The sequence below is a fragment of the Falco naumanni genome, chromosome 2 (assembly GCF_017639655.2).
Source record: "Falco naumanni isolate bFalNau1 chromosome 2, bFalNau1.pat, whole genome shotgun sequence".
Taxonomy (NCBI): Eukaryota; Metazoa; Chordata; class Aves; order Falconiformes; family Falconidae; genus Falco; species Falco naumanni.
In genome coordinates, this window is record NC_054055.1 from 5,689,553 (window position 1) to 5,713,160 (window position 23,608).

Consider the following 23,608-nt stretch of genomic DNA (forward strand, 5'->3'; position numbering starts at 1 on the left):
TACAGGCAAAACGATTGGTCTGAACATATCCTGAAAGGAACATGTTTGATAGGAGACCTACACAAGGAAAAAGCCACTGGAATCACAGCAAGTAGGTCATCTCAGAGGTAGGACTCCTGATGACCAAAAGCCCCTTTGGCTGCTTCATAATGGAAATGTAGAAATTTTGCTGGCAGGAGGGCAGAGGTAAAAGTTTTCTCTTCTCGCTCATCCCTCCCAGCGTTACCCTCTTGATTTTCACCTTACAGAGAAGTTTAGCAGTATCAGTCTTGGCCTTCCCTGATGTTGTGTGGAACTTAGTAGTTAGCTGTCCAATTTAGATTAGGAGCAGCCCCCAACTGTATTGTTTAATTTTAACTTGGATCTTTTGATACTACAACTTATCCTCTTTCAAAATAAAAGTACGACCAGAGCTAAACAGAGGAAATCATCAACAAAACAGCAGTAAACGTCAGCAGCAGCCGTTGAAGGTGCTATGGACTACAAGAATGGTTCAAATCATCATCTTTATTACATAAGACACTTCCAGGAAAAAATCAGTATTTACCTGGGGCATGCACATGGATGCAGCATAGACCACAGGGTATTTACATAGGAAACATTCACCAAGTGGACCACTATTTCTTGCCTTCATGCTTGCTCACACACACCGTATGTGTGTACGATGAGAGATTTGCATCTGATCTTGGCCATAAGGTCTCCTCACTCTATATAACCAACAGCTCAGGACTCGCTCTGGAGAGATGCTGTTGTTATGAAAGGAAGGAGACTCTTCTCTGTCTGACCGCTGCTTCACTGGCCATCGAATAAATGCTGATGGAAGTTAGGAAACAAAGAGCACCAGCTATAGCAGCTGGATGTCACTGCAGAGAAGGAGCCCTGCAGATGACCTAATGACCCTGAAGAGCCCTGCACAAGGCACTTGGAACAAACCTTTCCCATGTGATTATTAGTGTTTCTTCCCTTGAGATCGCAGTCAGTTTTACCCTACTATTTTAGCCTTGGCACTGAAGACAAAAAGTACTCTGACTGCAAACTATTCTGGAGATCAAACCACACCCATGTCTCAGATCTAAGGTCCCTGAAACCGACACCTAAAATCAGTGCTACTGTACATTTCATTTCATGCCCGAATTCCCTTCTGTCAAATGGAGGTAATAATGCTCCCTGTCACTGGGCTGTAATGACAGCAAATTAATTTTGATGAAGTACATAACCAGTGGAAGGCAATACCTCTGCCCTCAGGACAGAGCTCAAATACTGCGTTTTAAATCGTATTCTCCATCTTAAAGAGATTTATTCCCCATCTCTTAAAGGGACAATGGTGCTAGGAAGTGATCTCGTTAAGGAAGACTAACACTATGCATAAACTCCCAAAAATGTCCTCAGGAAAACTTCCTGCTGGCATTTCTTAACTTTACAGCCTAAATAATATGTTTTTTTAGCATGGTTTTGTATGTGCATTTGATGAAATTCAGTAATGACTGCACCATATGGCTTCTTTGAGACTCTGTTAGTATCATGAGTGAAGTGCGATCCTTTAAATCCACCGCACCACCAAGACAGTGGAATGAGAAATAGAAGATAATGACCTACGAACATGGCTACATGACACAGCATTGCAGAAGGAGGGAGAGGGCGGCAGAGCAGGCACCTCAGAGGACAGATGAGACTGGAGAGGCAATGGCTCCAGTGAGTCCAGATACTTCCACATGAATTAGACCCCTTCCACTGTCTTACTCCCTTTCTTTCTCACCCATTTTGGAGGAAGTGTGTCTTGGGGCAACTTGACTCAACTCCCTGACTAGACTCTTAGGGAAAGACGCCACAGAAGCCTCTCCTCGGATACACTTACACACGCTGAACACTGAAGTAGTAATATTATCACCCAGCCACAGAGCGTACAGTACTGCACTGAGCACATGGGACTTTCCACAGAAAGTATTGTGAAACCAACACCGTGAGAGTTTAGGCTTCTTTGTAGCTCTAAAACATGTTTTGGCACAGAACAGAAATTTAGATGGCATGATCAAGATGCATGAGACTTTACAGGAACTGTGCTACTAATTTAGGAATAACTGGGCGCTACTCTGCAATTAGAGGGGAAAAAAGGCCATTGCTTAAGATTTCAGACCCTTTGCTCCCAAATACACCTAACTTTGCTATTAAATCTTTTAAATTTTATTTTGTAAGGAAAGTTATGTTTCTTTTGGAGCTTTGGCTGAGAGAAAAACCTCAAGCCTCATCAGTAAATGGTAAACACATACATTTTTGTAGCAAGGCTCTTCTTTAATGGCGTATAACCAAATACTTCAAGATGTCCCTGAAGAAGCTGAGCATTCCCAGCACACTAACTCACTCAAGTTAGAGGTATTCAGTCCAAATGTTGAATACCAATTTTAAAAATAAATTTTAAACAATCCAGCTCTTTATGTGAGGACAAAGTTCAGATGCTAACTCTGGCCAAGAGCCCCCAAGGCTTTCAACTGCGTGTTTTGCACCAAACAAAGAACTTGCAGATGACAACAAACAGACAAACTGCCCAACGGGCAGATACATGAGAGAACACTGAATTTAGGTCAGTTATGCAGGGGAAAAGGAACTTAACTTAGGCTTTAGTGCAGCTGTCAGTTTTTGGTTTGTGGTTTTGTTTGTGTGTTGGTTTTTTTTTTTTGGGGGGGAGATGTTTTTAAAAGAGAGATTGCCCAATGATTTAAAAATGGGAACAAAATGGGAACTCCACTTCTGCAACACTAAGAACATCACAAAAGTAAGCATGTTGCAATGTAGACTTGCTATGAGGAATGCACAATGATAGCTGCTAGGAGACTTTCTGTTACAGGGAAAGAAGTGAAAGACAGAGCACAAGCTGAGACTTCACAAGATGTTTAGCAACAGCAAAAGCCAAGCCAAGGGGAGAAGTTCCTCTTTTCCCTACAAATTTAAGCCCTACACGTTCCCAAACAGCTCTCAAATCTAATTCTCTGAATTGTCTGATCTGGCTGTCTATACTTCAACAGCCAAGAAATTAGGGTTCTCAGCACAAGAGTACACATATGTTCACGCTGTGTTCAAGGGCTCAGTCAGCACTTATCTAGTACAATAAGCAAGGTCTTCCAATAGAAGCAGTGAAGAAGCCCCCCAGAGAAACAGGGGGCTCAGGAAGTAAGGCGTAAACATATACATATGCTATGCTCTAACAATACACAATGTTCTGAAGAAAAGGAGAGAGAAAAGAAAGAATGGGATGCTAATAATGATGGAGCAAAGAGATGCAGTGTACATGTCAGTCCACACAGCCCGGTTCCACCCAGACATCCAAAATGCAGAAAGCAGCACACACAAGAGAGGGACTATGTTAGCTCTGCTGTCAAGCCATACTGACTCAGCAGACTGTATATGACTCAGGCTGAAGAAACCACCACCTGGATGTTATTTTATAAATCTGTAGCCAGCGCCTCAGGTCTTTTTCTTTTTAAGACTCTTTCTCCAATAGCTTTCCAAGGAGCTTATCCGATGTATGACAGCACGTGTGGATGTTTACTCACAAGTCCAACTGGGCATAAGCTGGCTTATGCTGTTACTAGTAAAATGGATTAACATCCCTCATGTGGTTAAACTGTAACTGGGAGGTAAATCCCAAAAACCCAAAAGCTAGCTAAGGACTTCTTTCAGTCTTCTGCTAAAGCCACCGTGAATAGCATATACCAGGGACTGTTGTTTCTACTTCAGATTTCAATGCAGGTTTCAAGGAGCTCTTCACAGAGCACATCAAGGGACACACTGTATAAATACTGCTCGTTCACTGGAGAGATGCTGAAGGTTTTGAAGGGGAGAGTGCTGCTTTCATTAGCACCAGTCAAGCACATTTACATTTTTCCTGACAATACAGCAACTGTGCAGCCTCCCCTTGAGATGAGGGCTCTGTTTGCACTTATATCTTCTCTTCCAAATCCTCTCTGTGGCCTTGCCTCTGTTGAGCAAATTCATCCTCAGGAAGTCCCTGTGCAACCTCTACGTGGCTCACAAAGGGTGAGAGGAGCTGTGACCTCAGTTGAGGGCAAGGAGCACAGCTCAGGGAAAAGGAAGTTCTGACACCAGTCCTTCATAGACATTTAGAGTGCCCACCTGCATGATGTCTTGGAGGCTTTCAGTGAAGGACAGCTCAGCCTCTACCATATAGAACTCCGCCAGGTGCCGGCGACTCTGTGAGTTTTCCGCTCGGAACGTCGGGCCAAAGGTGAACACACGAGTAAAAGCCCTGCGAGGTGACAAGAAACAGGTTAGGTCAGGCCCAGCACACAAGACAGTCTGTTAGACTTAAACTCCTTATTTTTCTCCCAGGATCTGGAAGCACTCATGTCACCATTCCATCTTTTTCCAGTGCAATGGCACCGCTAGGTATGCTGCTGTTATGCTCCTTCTTCCAGGCATGGAGAGGGATTATTCACATCCCTCCATGACTCTGGGAGGTTAAACCTGTTCAGCTTTCACTGAACACCACTTGTGCTCCAGACACTTTTTGTAGCCGTGTGGAACTAAAACCCCAATATTCTGCAGAGCCAGATCCCTGGAGAAGCACCAGACATGGTACCAAGCAGGGTCCCCTCATCCACTTCCCTTCACGTTTCTTTGGCTGCACGGTCCGATGTTTATGGGTGCTGTGACACCCCAGAGCTCAACAGAGCAGAGAGGGTCCTGCTGCTGGAGTTGCTGGGCGGTGTTGGCAGCCAGGTGGCTAGTGAAGCCCAGCAGGACGGATGGATGCTTCACGGCTTCCAGTCCCCCTCTAGTGGCAAGACCAAGGTGTACTGCCGAAAGAGCCTTAGAGATCAAGAAGTAGGCTCCTTCCACACAGCTAAAACCGGTTCAGCTAAAAGGGGTCCCCTACTGCAAAGAAGTCATCTGGGATATCATTTTATGCCAAAGCAACCAATGCGTTTCCTATTACGAAGCTATTTCTCCATCAGCCTTCTGGGAAGTCTATTTAAATACATCCTCTCCTGTTCTCCAGTCACATCACGCTGCATTACACAGGATACAAAAGCCTTCTTGAACCTCCACTTCCTTTGTAAGAAACTTTCCTATCAAACAGCAACACACCTTTAAAAGTTTTATTTTTACTGTTGGGAAGCTGCTCTCCAAGCAACACCTTTTACACTGTGGGCTATGAGCACTTGGGCTCCTGGACATTCTCAAGCCAGTGAGACCTCCTCAAACAGATGCTGTGCCAGCTGTGTTTCCTCTCATGCTGCACGGGAAGCAAAAACACGATTGGGGAGAGAGAGAACTGCTTCAGAAAAACCACAGACTGGGCCGCTACTATCTTCAGCACATCTTTAACTTGACATTATTTTTAGCTGTAGACAGTGTGTAGGAGAAAAAGAACCTGATCAGTAGAGATTAAGCACAGTTTAACGCTCATGAAAGGGTGCATGCTAATTGCTGGGCTTGGCATTTGACTTGCATCTTGCTCTGCAAGCTTTGAACTTAAAAGAGGATGTTCGCTCTGGTTTCTGCACAGGCTAATTTTGTCAAACTGAAGTTTAAATAAACAATGCTACAACAAGCGGCGGTTTTCCTTTAGCCCTTATGGAGGCATCTGCGCTACAAATAAAGGAACACACACATTCAGCTTCACTCATCTGTTCCCTCGTGTCACATGATGGTTAAAGTTACAATCCAAAGAAACAGCACTTTCTTTTTCCCTTTTCCCCCCGAGTGGCTAGTAGTAAGCACACCAGAAGAAAGTTCCAGGTCAAGGCTATGAATATGTACCCTGCCTGCATGCTTTATTACCCCACCGGCTCCGCTTTCCCTGCTCCAACAAAGACACTTTGTGTCTCTACTTTGCTTCTGTACCTGCACTCTCTTGTGCATGACCACAGCATCTACGACGCTAACTAGATTTTGCAGCAAACATCTTTCCTCAAGCATCATTTTCAGCAAGCCTCTTTTCCCCCTCCTGCTTTCCTCACTTGCTGCGATGTTACTATAAACTTCTGCCATCACTTGATCACCCTCCTTCAAACTGCCCTTTGCTATAGCGTCTGTAAAACCTCAGCAATGTTTATATAAGTGATGCACCAAGACTATTACTCACGGCACAGGTCAGTATTATCTCATCAGTTCCTTGTGCTTCCCCATCTGTAGCCATCTGTTGTCTTAGGTTATACAGAAATGCATGTATTCCTCAGAAGGCCTTTTTGTTGGTGTTGGGCTTTTTTCTTTTTTTTTTTTTTTTTTTCCCCCTCCCATGTTCCTACAGCACCTGGCACAACAAGGTCTTGGATCCAAAGCTTAAGAGCTTCAACTGCTATAGCAATACAAACAAATATGAAACAATGAGTCACTTGACCAAAATTGTTCAATGTTTAAGGTAGAACTGGTCAAAAACTTTTGCTTGCCAGGCCACGGAGGTTAGTCTGCAGTGGGAAAAAGGAGACGCAGGTTCTTGTGCTACCCGTGCTCACGTTTCAGGCTTTTACTAAAAAATTTCAGTTTGGGGCTCTTCAGTTAAAGAAGGAATCTATCCTAAGTAAATGAGTTCAGTCACAAGTTCAACTGGGCCACAAGACAAGAATATTTTGAAAAGCTTGAAATTGCTCAAGTACCTACTCAGGTCTGCTTGGCTTGATGTGCAGGTCCCTTAATTTTGTGCTGACATCAAGTCTTCAAAGTAACATTTTAAAGCGTGATACCAGCCGGCTAGCAGGAGATCCTGTCCCACAGAGCAACAGTCTGGCTTCAGCGAGAGACACATTTCTCAGCACAGGCACTGACACTGCAGTTACTGTAGGTTACTGTTGCAGGTGACTCTCTCCAGCAATGCAGGCTACTATGAGTACTTTGAACTCTACGTATTTCCCACTGAATAGCAGCCTAAGCATGACAAATAGTTACTTATCTTCCAAAGGGCTTGTTGACTGCAAGATACCTAAAATTAATAAAAAACATAAACCCCGCTCTTACTGCTCCAAGATGTCAACCATGGTCTAACACTTCACAGTCACAGACTGATTTTGTGCTGCAAGATTAAAGCCCCTCTGTGTTCAAGATGGAGCTTTTGAAGAGGACAAGTGCAGAACAATCCCACAGGAACTGATTTCTAACTTTTCTCAGTTCTAGGCATCCTGTTGGGACCAACCTTCTCTTAGGTTGTACGCTGAGAACCACCTATTTTTCCAAAACGAACCATTAGCGCTGTAACTTCATGGACTATCTCAAGGTAGTCAAGCTCAACGACAGTAGGGGTAAGGGCTTTGTGATAGCCCAGCTCCACTGGTGTAGGGCTGAATCTGCCTGCCTGGCCCTTGGAAGAAGAGGTGGCGGGGGAAGCCAAACCCAAAACCCCAAATAAACCCACATCTTGGGGTGGGGGTGGTGGTGGGAATAATTCATTTCTCAGGCTAATCATTAAGGGAAAAAAATATAGATGCAAATAACTGTGAGAACTTCACCACGATTCTGGGACCCTGGCAAAGGGAAATTAGACAGATGTCATGCTGGCAAAGCGATCAAAGGAATGCAGTAAATGCAAGTCATCTGGTAATGGCAATGCAGCACTGACCAGAAGCCTGGGTATAACAGAGAAACAGAGCTAAAAATATATATATATACAGTCACTGTTATCACCTCCAAGCACGACCAATTATTTTTCATCCAGGCTTTCACATACTGTTTACTGTGCTCTGTGGTTCAAGACATTAAGCAAAAGCATGCCACACAAATCCGACCTTTATTCGTACTTCATCTGCTATTAAAAAACGTATCTGTGATTTGATACACTGCTGTATCACACTGAGCATGTATAAATGTATTAGTAAAGAAGGATGGGAGCTGACTCCACACCAATTTCATGGCAGCGAGGGCAAAAGCAGTCATTTTGTTCTGTGTGCATTCAGCACCTAGCACAATGGAGCCTCAGTCCAGGACTGTGACTCCTATGCTCTACGATGCAAATAATCAATCATTTAACATTCCCAGACCTCTGCAAGACTTCCAGCATTTAAAAATAACTTGAAAATTCTGGCTAAGCCTCAGAAAGTGCCTAGGTCAGTTGGGGTTGTGGTCACTCAAGAGTCTTTAAAAAAAATCAGTAGTGCTAATTCCTCATCTCCAACAAAAGCATACATACAGGAGGGGGGGGGGGGAAGAGCCCACTAATCTGTTGAGCCCTTTTCCTTAGCCATCACAGACAGAGCAGTAATGTCTGTAACACTGCCCTTGTACGTGCTAGCAAAGAACACAAGAGAGGCTTTGAAATGAGTCTCTTTGCAGTCAGCTTCACCCAGATGAGAGCTCTGGACAGCAAGCCCCAGTGCATTTATGCAGTTCACAGGCACTGCCGGGGTTGACACCAGAAGGCAGCACAGAGCCGCTTAATTAATTGTTCCCTTTCTGGGACTGTATTTTGCTCTGCCCAGTTCTCTGGGAAAATCGGAGAGCTTAATGTGGAGGCCAAGAGAATACTTGCAGGACTCCCTCTGACACACTGAAATGCTGTAAAAGCCAGGGCTCTATCCTGCAAAACGCTGAGCTTGCTTGCCGCAGCCCAGCAAAGGGCTTAGCCATCTTTTAGGGCCAGGCTTACAGGAGTCCCTCTGAACACAGGCAGCAGCACTTGGATGCGTTGCTGGAGCACAGCTGCCCTCTGCATGGACGACTGCTTGGTAGCAGCTTGTTCTTGCACAGGCTGGATTCGTGGTTTCCACCCTACGAACACTCAGGAAGGGGGAAACTTCCCCCCTTTCACCCTTATTTTATACACTACTAAAACCCTCTTCAGAAGCAGCTACTTCTCCCCCTTTGAGAGCTTTTAAGCCACACAAGAAAGCTCACTTCATCTGAACTCATTGACAATTCATTACTGAGGCACTGACAGAAACCAATAGAGAAGTATAAAGTATTCGTGCCCAAAGCTGCTTAAAATCATCCTTTTAATTAAACTCACGTAATATTTGTAGGCCTGAGTGTCTCTGCCTTAACTAGCAATTTTTACACTGAAATCCAAATATAATTAATTGCGTCAATGGTTCCCAAGCCAGGAACGGATTGTGCTCCTTTTCAAAGTCAGGACTCCATGCTGCTCCCAGGATAATAAAGACCTGCTTGTGCTGTTGAACTAAGGGGATATAACTCTGAGCAAGGCTATTAATCAAGAAGATGCAATCCCTGCACCGTCAGCTTATGGCCTATGCCAAGGTCACACCACATGGCAGTGACACAGCTGGAGGCAGAAGGTGGTTGTTGTGACTCAGGGCTAAGCACTAAACCACACCAGTACACACAGCTATTCATTTGTACAGTGCCCTCCTCCTCACCCCAAAATACTACACGTGTCTGCATAAACACGAATACGGTGATTCCTCTGACTAGGTCTGCAGCAAAGAGTGAAGCTGAAAGGTGATTTGTGTCCCTTGCACCATCACCCACCAACCTCCTCCCCGCCCCTTCCCTCTCAAAATCTAGATTTCAAGAAAATCTAGAAACAATATCTTCCAACCCAAGGACAAAACAACACATGATGTCAGCAGAGGAGGAAAGGAAAGCAAGGTGACCCTAAGGTCCAGAAACGTAGCTTTGTCAGCCACACTGTCCTTCCCCTTAGGAAAGGAAGAAATTAATAAAGCCAGCTATCTGATCTAATTCTACTCTGTTCCAGCAAGACCATATTCATTTTGAGTATGGAGGACCTGCCCACTCCATTGAAGCAAGCAGATGACTTTGCTTGGCTGCCAGGAGACACCAGCTGGCTGCAGTGCTTGACCCAAGCATGACTGGGATTGTGCAGGGATGCTGGAATTTTTATGTTGAAAGATGTTCTGGCCCAGCACAAGAAACCACATGCACACAGACAACCATTCAAACATACCGATCCAATGCCTCCAGGGTCTAGTTTTTTGCAGGAGCTGGCAGCCCAGGGCTCCTAATGATGCTAGTGAGGTATGGGTGCTCAGTAGCTTGTAGATAAGTGAGATTATTTCACATCCTTCAGCTGGGTAGACTGTGTTAAAAAAATAACCCTCAGAGGTGGACAGAAATACTTTTTTTTTTTTTTTTTACCCCCAATGTAAAAATAATACTCCCCTTACTATTGTTTGGTGGTTTGGATTTTGCACAATGAAAATGCACATTTCTGTTGAAAAGGTGGCAGGGGGTGGGTAGGGGTGAAAATTATCCAGAAAAAAAGCAGAAAAATGAGTTTTAAAAAACTCCTCATAGAATGTGCCACTTCTGTCTGCCCTTTGAGGACATGCAGATGGAGAAAAGCTGCATCTTGACAAGGGCTTTTATAGCAGTATGTGAGGCTTAGGCCTGGGCAACAGAGCTAGTGTGCTGAGCGCTAAGGTTTCAATTCAGCTGTGATGAGATGGGACTGTACTTCCTTTTGTAAGCAGCCAAAAATAAATACATAAATAAAAAAATAAATAATGCTGTCTAAGTTCCCAGACAGGGACTGGGAAGTGCCAGCTTCCCCCCCAGCCAGTCAGGCTGAAGCAATGCAGCTGTTTCCCTCAACTGCAACCTCCAAAGGGCAGAGTCCAGCCATGCTCCCAAAGTCCTGTGTGCAGCAGCACCCTCCTGCCACGCTCCAGGACCAGCTCCCCCCACCCCCCACCCCCCCCTTTGTCCTCTGCTCCAGCGGCAAGAAAAAAAGAAAATGGGACAAGGATCCCCCCCAGGTCATTCACCTCTGCTTGAAAATGATCCAGGCACACTTGAGTAATTAACAACAACATGACCCATATACCCTAATTATCTGGCAAAGCACCTGCTATTTTGTTTATTAGAACTCACAGCACACCTAGACACGGCGTTGTTAGTTTACACATGCCAGGAGAATAGGGGAAAATAGACACAAAGGAAATAGTTATTCAGAGCCTTACAATGTCTTCTGCTCCAGGCTCAAAGATCTCATCAGCCTGGGTCCTCCACCCTTTTATGCAGCACTGTTGTACTTTATTCTCAGTGGAGTCTTGTTTTGTCCTAGTTTTTGATATTATTATTTCTAATTAAAGTCAATAAAGTGAACAATTAGCAATGATAACTCAAGCTGAGTTGATGAAAGGCACCATAGTTAAGCATTTATTCAAATAACCATTTCCCATGCCCTAGCTAACAGAGATCTTCTAGAAAGGAGTGATACAACATGTTTCAAAGATTTAAATAAAACAGGGAGCAAAGATGTTTTTCAAAACTTAATCATCCCAGTGACTCCTACTCTAAGTCATAAAAATACATTACCAGCGTGGGGCGGGGGGGAGCAATTGGGTTATTTTTTTTTCCTTTCAGAGTGGAAAAAACACATTCTCCAGAAACTGCATTACAATAGCTATGAAGAGGATTTTTTCCTTTGAATCAGTTTTTTTTTCAGATGGACACTGGTTCTGTGAACTCTGCAAATATGAATCACAGCAAGAAACTACATCAGTGGGTGCGTTAGTGCACGAAGGGAGTCATGGTTCAGGCCACATTTCAGTTTGGGTGTAGCTATTTAAAATCTCCAAGGCCGCAAATTCTACAGTAACTAAACAAAGTAAGTAACTGTACTAAAAAAAATTACTGAAAGCTATATTAAATGCAACATGTTCCAGCTATGACATGTATCTATATCCATAATCCACTTGAGTGCAATGGCAGCAAATGGAAGAAGTTCAAGGCACTCACTATTGGATCTATGCATCTGTTTTAAGGAAAGCTGTGGGAGCAAAAAGGGATGGAGCTGCCTGACTCCGCATCTCATACGGAAGCCACTTCTTGGGGCATAGGGGCTCCTTGAGAAGCAAAAGCTGTGGCCTGAACACGAGGCACAGTCATGTTCTTGTATGCTATTGAGCTTGCTACGGCATCGTAAGCCACTGATGGTCAGCTGAGCAGCGGTAACAGACTGCCCGCGGGCTTCTTGCTTGCCTCAGTTGTAAAGTAAAACAAGTTTGCAGAAGCCACCATGAATGTGGCTACTATGGTCCAGGGAACATGCAGGCAGAGGGTTATAACAGCCCTATTGGAACTTACAAAGCAGTTTCTAAACCCCCTGGAGCTCTCAAGGCTTTGTCTAGGCACACTCATGAAGCTGAGCTGCAAGGCCCTACACAAACCTGGAAGCTGGGATCTGCTGACATGGATCCTACAGCACCTACTACTGCTTTGAATAGGGATCACAAGATGTTCAGAGAGGGAAAAGGGACTGCATGCTGGATTCGAGACACATATATAATGGTCTATCTTAACTTACTTGTAAAAAGGACCAAGAATTTCAGCTGACCTTTCACCAGATGAGCATAAACCCTTTTCTTCTGTTGCTACCTGCACTTGATTTTTACCATCAGGAGAGAAAGAGCACATAGTCCAAACCACTGCTGGGACTGCACTCAGCCCTTCATGTGTGGATTCCCAGGACACAGCTGAGCTGCAGCTACTCCCAGCACACTCATTATGCTTCTTGCAAGGGAATTACCTGCTTCCCCTCCCCCAAAAAGTGGGGAGGCAGAAAGGACGAACAGCATCATATCCATGCAGACCATAAAGCTCCAACCTGCCAAGCGACCCTAGGCTCACTGTTGTACCTACAAAGTTCATGCATTTGGCCTCCTGGTGATACAAAGTCCTTAACAATCACTGCAGCAGTAATGAACCAGACTGAAGCATGTGGTAATTGATTAAAAGCAGACATGTCACAGTTGCTTTTTATAGTTCCAGTTAAGTGCCAGCCTAATTAATGGAAGTTAGTGTGCTAATTATAATAGTCTGCGTTGTGAGTCAGACTAAAGTGTTGTGCAAGAAATGTCGGAGGTTTTTTTCATGCATCCAAGCTAAATAATTAAACTTATTTTTGTTACTTCTTAGCAACAGGAGTGTTATACAACTGGACATCATTCCTGCAGCTGCATTGAAAAGTATTTAAAAGTGTATAATGTAGAGCAAATATTTGCTTAAAGACAATGCAATCTGTTCCATCATTAGCAAGTCATTTTGGAATAAAATTTTAAGGCTTTGTTTACCAGACTGGTGAAAATGAAGCTTCTTCTATGGAAGGCAGCCTCAAACACATACCTTTTCAGCTCTGCAGCATTTTCTTAAACACCAACCCCAAATCACAGCTTGCTCTCTCTCTCTCCTCATCTCTTCCATTCTTTAAGAAGCACGACAGTACTGGTATTTTAAAAGTGAAATCAGTGTGATTTCAGTCTCTTCTGAAACCACCAGGAAATTCACCGCTTTCAGCTCTCTACAAACTCAGCTAAAATGGTTTGGCTGACTGAGATTTTTTTAGAGCCTCTCTAAACTAGAAAAAACAGTTGCAGGATTACACAGAATACCTGGAATAGGCAGAACAGTAGCAAACCCCATGATAGTTTAGAAATCAAGGGGATGCGCTTGACTACAGAGGAGTGGGCTTGGTTATGTTTCACCTCAAGCAAGTTCAATAGCTAGAAGTTAACAGGCAGATGACGGTATGAAAAGCTGAGATTAAGTTAGGCAGAAAAATATTGGTACTGGGAAGAGATGCTGAAGTGAAAGTGAACTAGAGATATAATTCACCAAGATGGTCTTATGTATGAGATTGGTGGAGAGGAAAGTTAGAATAAAGCCAAGAATAAACTTGGAAGGACAGTGTAATTCAGGCTGGAAGGGATCTCAGGAGGTCAGTGGTCCAGTCTTCTGTTCAAAGTAAGGTCAGCAAGAAGGCCAGACCAGCTTGCTCAAGGCTTTACCTAGCCGGGTCTTGAAAACTTCTAAGGATGAAGAGTGCACAGTCTCTCTCAGCAATCTTTTCCAACGCTTGACTGATCACTTAGTGATTTCCCTATATGCATGCAGAACTTTTCTTGTTTCAACCTAACCCATCGTCTCTTGTCCTCCTATTGTTCACCACTGCAAAGAGCAGGCTTGTCTTCCACATAACCTCCTAGCATGCTGCTGTTGGGTAAAATGCTCAGAGGCAACCTATTTGAGGGAATTTCAAGGGAATGTGAGATGAACAAGAGGAGAAACGTACTGAAGGCTTCGTAAGAGAAAAGAAACAGAGGTAGGGAGGGCAAGGAATGAAGAGATAACTTATTCTGCGATTTAGGGAGGGGATAGCCCCTAGGGCTTTTAAGGAAGGGCAGTTTTAGTTAAGCTCGTGATGCGAAAGGCAGAACAGACAGTGCCTGGAAAGAAACATGGCACAAGGAAAATCAATGCAAAACAATGATGTAAACTGTTAGCAAGAGGGGCTGAAAGGAGAGGAGCAGGTAGAACTTGTGGGAAGTGCAGATGGGTGAAAGGAGGGGAAAAAACACAAAACAAAACAAAAAGAGTAAATACAGCCAGTGAGCTGTACTTGGCAAGACCAGTTTTTGCTGTCTCCAGCATGCCTCTGAATCATCTTCAGCTGTCACAGACCCTCCAGCCTAGTTCAGGTCCCCAAAGGGACCTTTATCCTCACCAGAGGATCACAGGGCAAGGAAATACCACAAGGACTTCACAGCAAACCAATGACATTTAAAACCAGTTGGGGACACACACACAGAGTCCTAGAAACTTCTACCACATACATTTGTTACTGACTCATCTGAGACTGGGAAGACTAAAGGGAAGAGCTGTATTACTGAATAAAGACTTTTCTAGAACCTTAAAAAGCCTACAGATTTATAGCAGCTGACAATGATTCAGTCACCCTGAGCAGTCAACCTAGATGCTGTCACTGCAGAGATTGAGTACAATGAAATGAGAAGTTGTGCCAACTAGGCCATTCGTGTCATACTGAGAGACAAGACTAACTTTTCTGACCTTGCCTTCAATAACAAGCATACACAGCACAGTCAATAAGTGCAGGAACACCTCTCTCCCCGCTTTTCCTCAAAAAAGGTTAAAAACTCAGAAATTATAAATGGCTCACTGTTTTCTCCTGTTATCAGGAATAGCACCAAGCAGCCTTGCCATAAAAACAGAGCCCTGAGCCCCGGACAACACGCAGGCAGATAAGCACATGATACTCTGGGCTGCAGATGAACTCTCAGCAAGGACAGCATAAGACTTTTTGGTTCCAGACACATCTGGTAAGGCTTCCCCATACCTCCCCTGCCCAGACTTTTCCAACCACAGCTTGGATGTTGCTCATGAGCTCTGCAAAGCTAAAAGTTCAACTCCAGACAGACATGACTGCCTAGCTGACTTTCTGTTCCCTCCTACATAAACCCCATGGACAAATTCCTCCCTGCCTCTCATGCCCAGCCTACTCCATCCCTGGTTTCTAACGGGACTTCTGCAAGATCTGTCTCTGTGCTCCCATGTCCCACAGCAAGTGACAACAGGATATGGGCCAAGACTAGATGGGGAAGGGTCTCCCAGGCATTTCTACCTTCATTTTCTCCCACAAATTCTCAGGCACCAGTTGTTCCTGAAAGCCTTAAAAGCGCAGCAAGTTAATATTTTATTTAAGCTAAAGGGAGTTTTTGGAAAATAGTTTCTTTTCTGGGCATGAAAAATTTAGTCTGGCTAAAACAAGAGTAAACTGCACAGGATCAAATCCAAAACACACAAATCTATACTGCTTTGGCTGCTTTGTTTATTGGGAAGACCACAATATTTCCGTTTTCTGAGGAGAAGGACTCCTGGTTTTGACTACTTTTGCAATGAAAGCATCAACACAACACATTCATTTGCCAGGGAGCTCTGGTTACTCTTACGCACTTACGTTCTTTGATCATGTAGAAGACCTATTCACAGAGTAAGACCCAACTTGATAACCATGGATAAAACCTTCATAGTATCTAGAAGGTTAATACCGTGATGCATCACTGGTGCTTCTGCACCTAGAAGAGTCTGACCTATATTTGAAGACTGAAGGGATTCAACACCACTTGAGTTGTAGGCCTCAAAATCTCAGTGTGCCTAAATGAAATAAAGGAGCAGGTTCACAAAACAGCTACATTCCATTATGAACAAACACAGCTTATCTAAATTTAGATGGCACTGGATCCATTTAAAATACCTGTAAGAACAACACACTACTGTAAAATACGAACATGAAGCTGTGATGTACTGCATGCTGAAGAACACTGATGTTTTTTTACCCATCCTTTGAGAGCAAGGTGCACCTGAGTGATATCAGTGCAGAAAAATATTTACCAGGCAGGTCTTGCATCTGCACAGTTTAGCCTTCTGCTCCATCTCAGAGCTGGCTGTATACTATTTAAAGGGAACAGATTGATGTAAGAGTGAGATTGTGTTTCAAGTTAATCATTACAATCTGCACTTTTTCTCTGGACTTACTTGATTTGTGGAATTATGTCTTTCAATAAACGTCACAACACATGACAGTCAATTAAATCTAACATGTACAAATGCATGTCACCCCATTTTCTTTCAGGGACACAAAAACTCCACCGTGCCTACAGTTAAACAAACTCCTTCATTAACTTTCCTCAGCTAACGTCTGAGATGACGCATCAGCCTTTGGCTGCCAGGTGACCCGTGCTTCACTCTCAGTAGCCAGGGCACGACATGAGAAATATCCTGTCTATCAAGAACCTTTAGCTTGAGTATTTCAGCAGACCACAGCCATCTAGGTGTTCTGAGAAGAGACAGTGTCTCTCAGAAAGAACAAGCCAAGCAGAAAACAGCTTTCTGAAGAAATTTATACCTTTTGATTTATATGTAAAATTTGCCCTTTGAACAATTTCACTGCAGCTATTTACCAGCAGCCAATTAAACAGTGAAACAATGATGAACTAAATTAAAAAAAAAAAAAAAAATGGTTCTCAACCCTGGATATGAGGCACAGACAGCAAATACTAAGACTATTAGAAAAACTCATCAGAACCTCGACATGAAAGAGCAGATCTTCCAAGTTTGCATCTTCTCAAGCCAAGCTAGGATTTTATCCCTCTCATTTTCAGGAGATTTCTACTAGACAGAAACTAATCACTTTAGAAGTCATTTTAAAGTCACTGCAAGTGCACGACAAACCCCCTTGCCAAGTGGAAAACAGCTGCAGTGCTACCTGCCTGAGATCTGGTCTCTGACAGGCTTTATCAGCCATTCAGCTGGCAAGCAGTGATTTGGCTAAAGTACCACGTCTAAGGAGACTCCACATTTAAAGTACCACATCTAAGGAGACTCCACATGAAGCTCTCAGAAAACTCTGCCTTGAAATAAGGGATTGCACTGGTTTGACTCCATCTGTTTAATGTACTAATTCAGTTATTTTATTGGGAAAATTCAGTGTAGATGAGGACCAAACTCCCTAATCAAAGGGAACAGTCTCCCTGACAGACTGACACTTGCACCCCTAACAATCTCAATGAAATAAGAACATTAAAAGCTTAAGCATATTTTTTTTTATCAAAGTCTGTATTAACTATTTGACTGTGATCACTTTACTGGCTAGAATGAACAAAGACTAGATTTAAGAAAAAAAAAAAATCTTTCTATGATGAGGGTGGTGAAACACTGGCACAGAGAGGCGGTAGATGTCCCATCCCGGGAAACATTCAAGGACAGGTTTGACAGGGCTCAGAGCAACCTGATTTGGCTGAAGATGTCCCTGCTCACTGCAGAGGGGCTGGACTAGATGACCTGTCAAGGTCCTTTCAAACCCAAACTATTCTGTGATAAAGCATCAAGTGGGAAAGCCATGAAACAGGTTAAACGAGAACTGGCAGAAGAAAGAAACACAACAAGAAGACTGAAGGAGACAAAAAGGAAGCCTGGGAAAAAAACGAGAAAAAGAGGAAAAGAATGCGATAGCTACAATGAAAAAGATTTTCTTGCCATGACATGCCAGACATGAACAACAACAAAAAGACACTTGAAGTATTACAGTTGTTAGCAACAATCCTTCAGTCATTCCCACAAGATTACATCATCATCCAATATTCCCAATCCATGGCAAACAGCAGGAGACTCCTAGTTTTAAAACTAACTGATCGACCAGAATTAAAAAGCAGTCTGATCTTCTCCTGCCTAGGCTGGCCTCTCGCACCATCATCCAGCCACTGCTGCTCTATTTATTTCTGGCATATGTGGCAGATACCTGATGGATACAAATGGGGCAAAATTACCACCTGAGAAGATATCACAGATCAAGCCAAAAACTTCACATTTTGCTCACCCTGCCATCACCTCCAAATGGAGCTGGCCAGAAACTGTCAGGAAAGCAGGTACATTGAAGAAATGGCTCTTTTCCGTAGATTCCCTTCCCTCATTTGATGTCTGTAAGTCAAAGAACGAGCAAGAAGTCAACTATTGGTGTTTGAACAAAAAGCACAGCTCCCAGCTTATTTTCCCTTATTTCTCTTAAGAAATTACATGAGATTCAACCCAAACACTGCTGAGAAGGAATCCAACAGTGTGGTAAGTCATAACACGATGCTCCCATCTTTGCTCAGACTGTGAACAGGCTCTAAAACCTATTCAAGCAAAACACATTAAGAAAAAAACACACAAGATACAGCATTCTTGGGAACTTCTCTTTCTAGGGGTCTGATGCAAATAACCTCTGTGTAGTGGAAAGCCATACTTTAAGTAGAAACACCACAGTTCCCACCTTCACTTTTAGTAACTTACCAGAATATAGGTTATAGGTATCACAACAATTGCAGACGAAGTTTGTGAACTGTGGTGCATAACCCCAGTGTCACCAGCAAAGCTTGGACAGAGGAAGGTCAGCACAGAGAAAGGATACGTAGTTCTTTCACACACTTCTCAAACTAATGGGGACTGTAAATTGCAAGTAGTTACATCAGTTCAGCTGAGTGGGAAGTAACTTGCTACATGGAGTTTGACTGTTTGCCTAAAACTTTGCCTGCAGCACAGAGCTTGTACAAAGCTAAAAGAATATGTGGCTCTTCACTTCTCACCTCTTGCCTTTGCATGTGGGCATGTCACAAGCTCTAAATTTCACTCAAAATTGTGTAACTTATGTGTTCAAACATGGATAAGCTGAATTAGGAATGCCATTATACAAAGGAAGGAGGTAAGAAAACGTAAAATAATATGTCAGGAAGGACATATTCACCATTTCACAAGCAAGTCTGAGAACAAGAGTGGTAGAAATGCAGATTTTCTAGAGTAGCTCTGATTTTTGGCTCCCCAGTAAAGTAACACATTTATAGCTAAAGTCTCTGTCTACCTAGGAGTTTGGGAGCAGATGGAGAAACCACAACCCATGTTTCTGGGAAATGCAGACATACAAAATGAAAATCCCTCTGAAATATCCATTGGAAGAACAATTTGCCCAGCAACATACAAAAGAAAGATGCCAACCTATCATCCCAGTCTCCAAAAGTAATTTTCATTCTTTGCTACTGAGATGAACAGTGAGGGGGGAAGAGAGGAATCTCTATGGTTTGGAAGTTTGAAGCATTGCCTTCAAAATTCAATTTCAACTCTGATAAGAAAATTGAGGAGTATTTTCTGTGTCAGGTGCACTGACTTTTAGTAAACACTTTTAAAATCAGTGTTATTTCCTTTTCATGGGCAAATGAATTTGCTCCATTGCAAAAAGACAAACAGCGATCAGAAAATAAAAGAAGGGAATGCAATATCTTTTTATTATTCAGTCTTCAAAAAAAGCAGAATTTAAACAATATAGAATTGGAACAACTTGCATGTTATATAGGCACTGAAAAAAACTTATGCTTAATTTCATTTTTTCCTCATTTTTTTCAGGTCACTAGCATAAAAAAACTAGGAGTAATGGAAAATTTAGCAAGTGTAGTGTTTCATTATGAAAAATGCTCTAAAAAATTGTCCCATTAAAACGATGATATGTTTTTGCTTTTTAATTTACAGGCAGAAAAGTTAGAAGACCTCTGTGTTGAGCACTTTAAAAGTCATTTGAGCAGAAGGACTGTGCTTCACTGGTTTCCCTGGCAGACACCAAGATGACCATAAGACAGCAAGGAGCCCTCAGGGGAAATAAAGTCACCAGCCTCCTGGGCTGCATTAGGCCGTGTTGCCAGCAGGTCCAGGGAGGGCATCCTTCCCCCTCTGCACACCACTGGTGACTCAACAAGATCACTGGGTGAATTGCTCACTTTCCCAGTACAAGAAACACATGGACATACTGGAGAGAACCTAGAAAAGGGCCACAAAGATGATTAATGGACTGCACTATCTTTCATATGAGGAGAGGCTGAGGAAGCTGGGACTGTTCAGCGTGAAGAGAAGGCCAGGGAGGGAATCTTACCCTTGTGTATAAACACCTGATGGAAGGGAATGAAGAAGGAACCAGACTCATGTCAGCAGTGCTCACTTGAGAGGACAAGAGACAATAGTCACAGATTTTAAGAAGACACATGAAATTTCATCTGAAAACAAGAGTAAACGTTTTTTATTTGCTGTGAGGGTGGTCAAACACTAGAACAGGTTGCCCAGAAAGGCTGTGAGGTCTCCATTTGGGGAGATATTAAAAATTCAGCAGGACAGAGTCCTGGGCAACTTGCTCTAGCTGATTCTGTTTGAGCATGGTGAGATGGATTACATGATCTCTAGAGGTCATAATTCTGAGATTTTAAAAAACCCATGAAGATAAATGAGGGTATTTTTTCAGCATTTTCTATATTTCACCGTCATCCCTAAGCTTTGGAGGAGTCAAAGATTCAGGAGAAAGACAGAAAGGAATTTCAAACTGAATCTGAAGTTTGGCTGATCTACATTCACTGCCAAACGAATACTTTCTTCTGAGATAAGTTCAAACTACCCACTTTTCCAAGTGTAGTTCCTAGGAGTTATTCTAAATGTTGCTAGCTCAGCTAAGTACACCACAGCCTCCAGCCACCCTACTCCCCCCCAAGCCGCTTTGTCACAGGAAGGTTGCTAGGCTCAGGCTTGTTTGCCAGCCTTTGATATTCTACAGCCTGCCATTTTTCTCAATGAGTTGGAAGGTGTTGCTTTTGTTCTCAAAAAGCAATGCTGCTCATTGCAAAGATTAAACAGAGACTGCCAAAGACCTCAGATCTCAAGGCAGTTTTATCTCTTCACAGCATCACACCAAAGAAAAGAGCAAGCTCCCCTTGCTCTACCGAGATCAATGAAAATATGACAATTTGTGGCTGTGACTGCTTCCTTTGTTTCATAGGTTTTGCAGTTCTAAAAAAACCAAACAACAAAACCCAAGGATGCATAAGCAGGCCCCTATTGTTTTCTTCAAATAAACCCAGAATATTTGCTCAAAAACAATAAGGATATTAATAAACATACAAATATCCCCATACCACAGCTCCAGAGTCACAGCCAGAACACTAAAGAGAAGAGCCACATACCACTCCAGCTTCCCCTACCGCAAGCTTAATTCAGCTATGTTCCTTATTCCACCAGTGAAAAATCCCACCTAATCCTGTAGGATGCAACTTCTAAACAAGAAGAAAGAGACAGACTGGAAGCAGGAAAAGAACAGAAGAAATCAGCCATGAAATCTCAACATTTCCCCCCCAAATCCACAAACAGGATACAGCTGTCTCCAGGAGCTGGGGTTTGGTTTATTTATAATGACTTTGTATAATTTTTCATTCTCCAAATCAGATGTAATCTCAGGGAGGCAACGGGAAAATAGACACAACAGTGACTGGAGGAAGAGCGTGAAAAAGTCGACAGCAGAACTGTACTTAAAAAACCTGCAGCCAGTTTGAGAGGCCACTGATAGATCCAAGATGCATGTCTCCATTGTGAGCAACACCTGGATGGCTTCCAACACAAGATGAAGAATGAATATAGCAATATTTAGACAAAATTTTACTCCCACATCACCATCTGACTGCCTCGTCTCTCAGCCGCCCACTTCCTCTCCCTCATTTTGAGACAAAGCTTGATGAACGGGTGTTGTGAGCTGCACAAGTCAATCCACTTGCTACAAAGCAAAAATGAAATGCCTCCCTTTTCCTTTAGAAGGGAGCCTTTGGCACAGGGCTATCCCGTAATTAACAACTTTACATTTCACATGTACAAATATCAACTAACCTACTAGAGGTTGCTCCTCCTATTTACACATTCAAGCACAGGATCAGGGCAATGCTTTCAAGGGCCTGTGCCCCAGATTTATGCTCAGCCTTTTAGGCCAAGCTTGCTTCTTTATTATATACAACCATAGCCACTGGTAGAAGACAAATAATAAATAGTAGGTGACGCTATCCCTTCACTACTGACACCCAGCGAGATTGTTTTTCATGTCCATGACTAGCAAAATGAAGCAACAACATTGTGGTGCTTTTATTTCAATTAGATGGACTTTCTTCCCCATCTCCCAATCCAAAACGCATACCTGATAAATGATTCGGGGGGTGGAGAGTGGGGAATAATGTGTTTGCTTTCAAGTTGTCTTGATTCCCTAGCTGAAAACTACCCAAATTACAATGGGAAAAGATGGAGGGGGAATCTGTATGAAATATCTCGGTGTCTCAGAGTAAAAACACGCTATAAACAGACTAGGATTCAACGTCAACATCAAAGGCTTTTTATTCTCATTCTAAATACAAGAGCAACTGGATTTAATACCCGTTTTGTTCTCCATCTCCTCAAATGCCTAATGATTTAATTTAAAATTATTCTCTTTGATGTCAGTCTTGTATTAACTTTTACTTGAGGCAGTTAGCTTCAGGAGAGCATAAACCATTTGATTCTGTCTTTCACTCTAAGCAAGCCAAATGCATGAAGGAATCAGAGAAGACTTGTAAAGCTTATAGAAATCATTGCTACAGCTCTAGCCGAGGCCCACAACACCATACTGCTGAAGCTTCATATCACCACAACGCTAATCTGGACCTGCCCTCTGTGATGTTCCATTACAAACATGACTGGCTTTTCCTTTTTAGACAACCACTGCAAAATTCATAACTTCAATAAGTCCTCCTTGCGATTCCAGTCCTAATTCTGACCAGCTGGACTTGCATTGAGCAACAGGCAGCTGGCTCTGCTGAGACAAACATCTCATAAATATGGAGTGGAATTACAGGCAGAGAAGAACCAGGTAGAAATGATGAGCAGAAACTGGGAGAGCTAGAAAACATGCAAGAGCAAGCCTTCCCTCAGCTCAGTTCCAGCTTATCCTGATCCCTGCTGAGCACCTCTCTGTGAAGTCCCAGTCTCATGTAGACTGGCCACTTCCCAGACCATGATGCATCTCTAAAGGGGGAAAGAGCTGACAGGCACTAACACTGTTGGATTTAACTGTGATTCTCCCCAGCAGCTCCCAACCTTCACTGGTGCTGACAAGGCTGGTTTTCAGTAGTACCAAAGGAACAGCAGGAGTAAGCTTCTGTATCTTCAGCAGCAGGCACGTATTTCTGGCACCACAGAAGGCACAGCCATGAACTCACCCCCCTCAGGGGTCTAGAGAATGTCACATTCACTCCTGTGAGCAGGTGGCAAAAAAACCCCAACACCCAGAAGTCAAACACCATACAATCTCTGCATACAGTTTATAGAAGAACAATACCTGGATGGCTCTTCAGGTTTTACACTTCAGATAATGAAACAGACTGATCTCCAGACACTGGGTTTAGTCAAACACCACCCAGATGCAGTGAAGTGTGTGTGTGGCAAGAGCCAAGCCTGATAGAGAGCACATATTACCTCCGCTGGTGCCAACAGGTAGAGAACAGCACTCTAAGTGTTGAGC

The 23,608-nt window shown here is 43.2% G+C and overlaps 1 protein-coding gene across 3 annotated transcripts in view; it reads right to left on the bottom strand.

The window, feature by feature from the left end:
• NARS2 (asparaginyl-tRNA synthetase 2, mitochondrial) overlaps window positions 1-23,608 on the bottom strand; it is a 52,691-nt gene that overhangs the window by 16,590 nt on the left and 12,493 nt on the right. For all 3 annotated transcript variants that reach the window (XM_040583295.1, XM_040583293.1, XM_040583294.1), the window contains exons 6-7: window positions 18,104-18,204; window positions 4,129-4,261 (exon numbers count right to left, since the gene is read on the bottom strand). In XM_040583295.1, coding sequence (XP_040439229.1) covers window positions 4,129-4,261; window positions 18,104-18,204 — 234 coding nt within the window. The remainder of the gene's footprint in view (window positions 1-4,128; window positions 4,262-18,103; window positions 18,205-23,608) is intronic.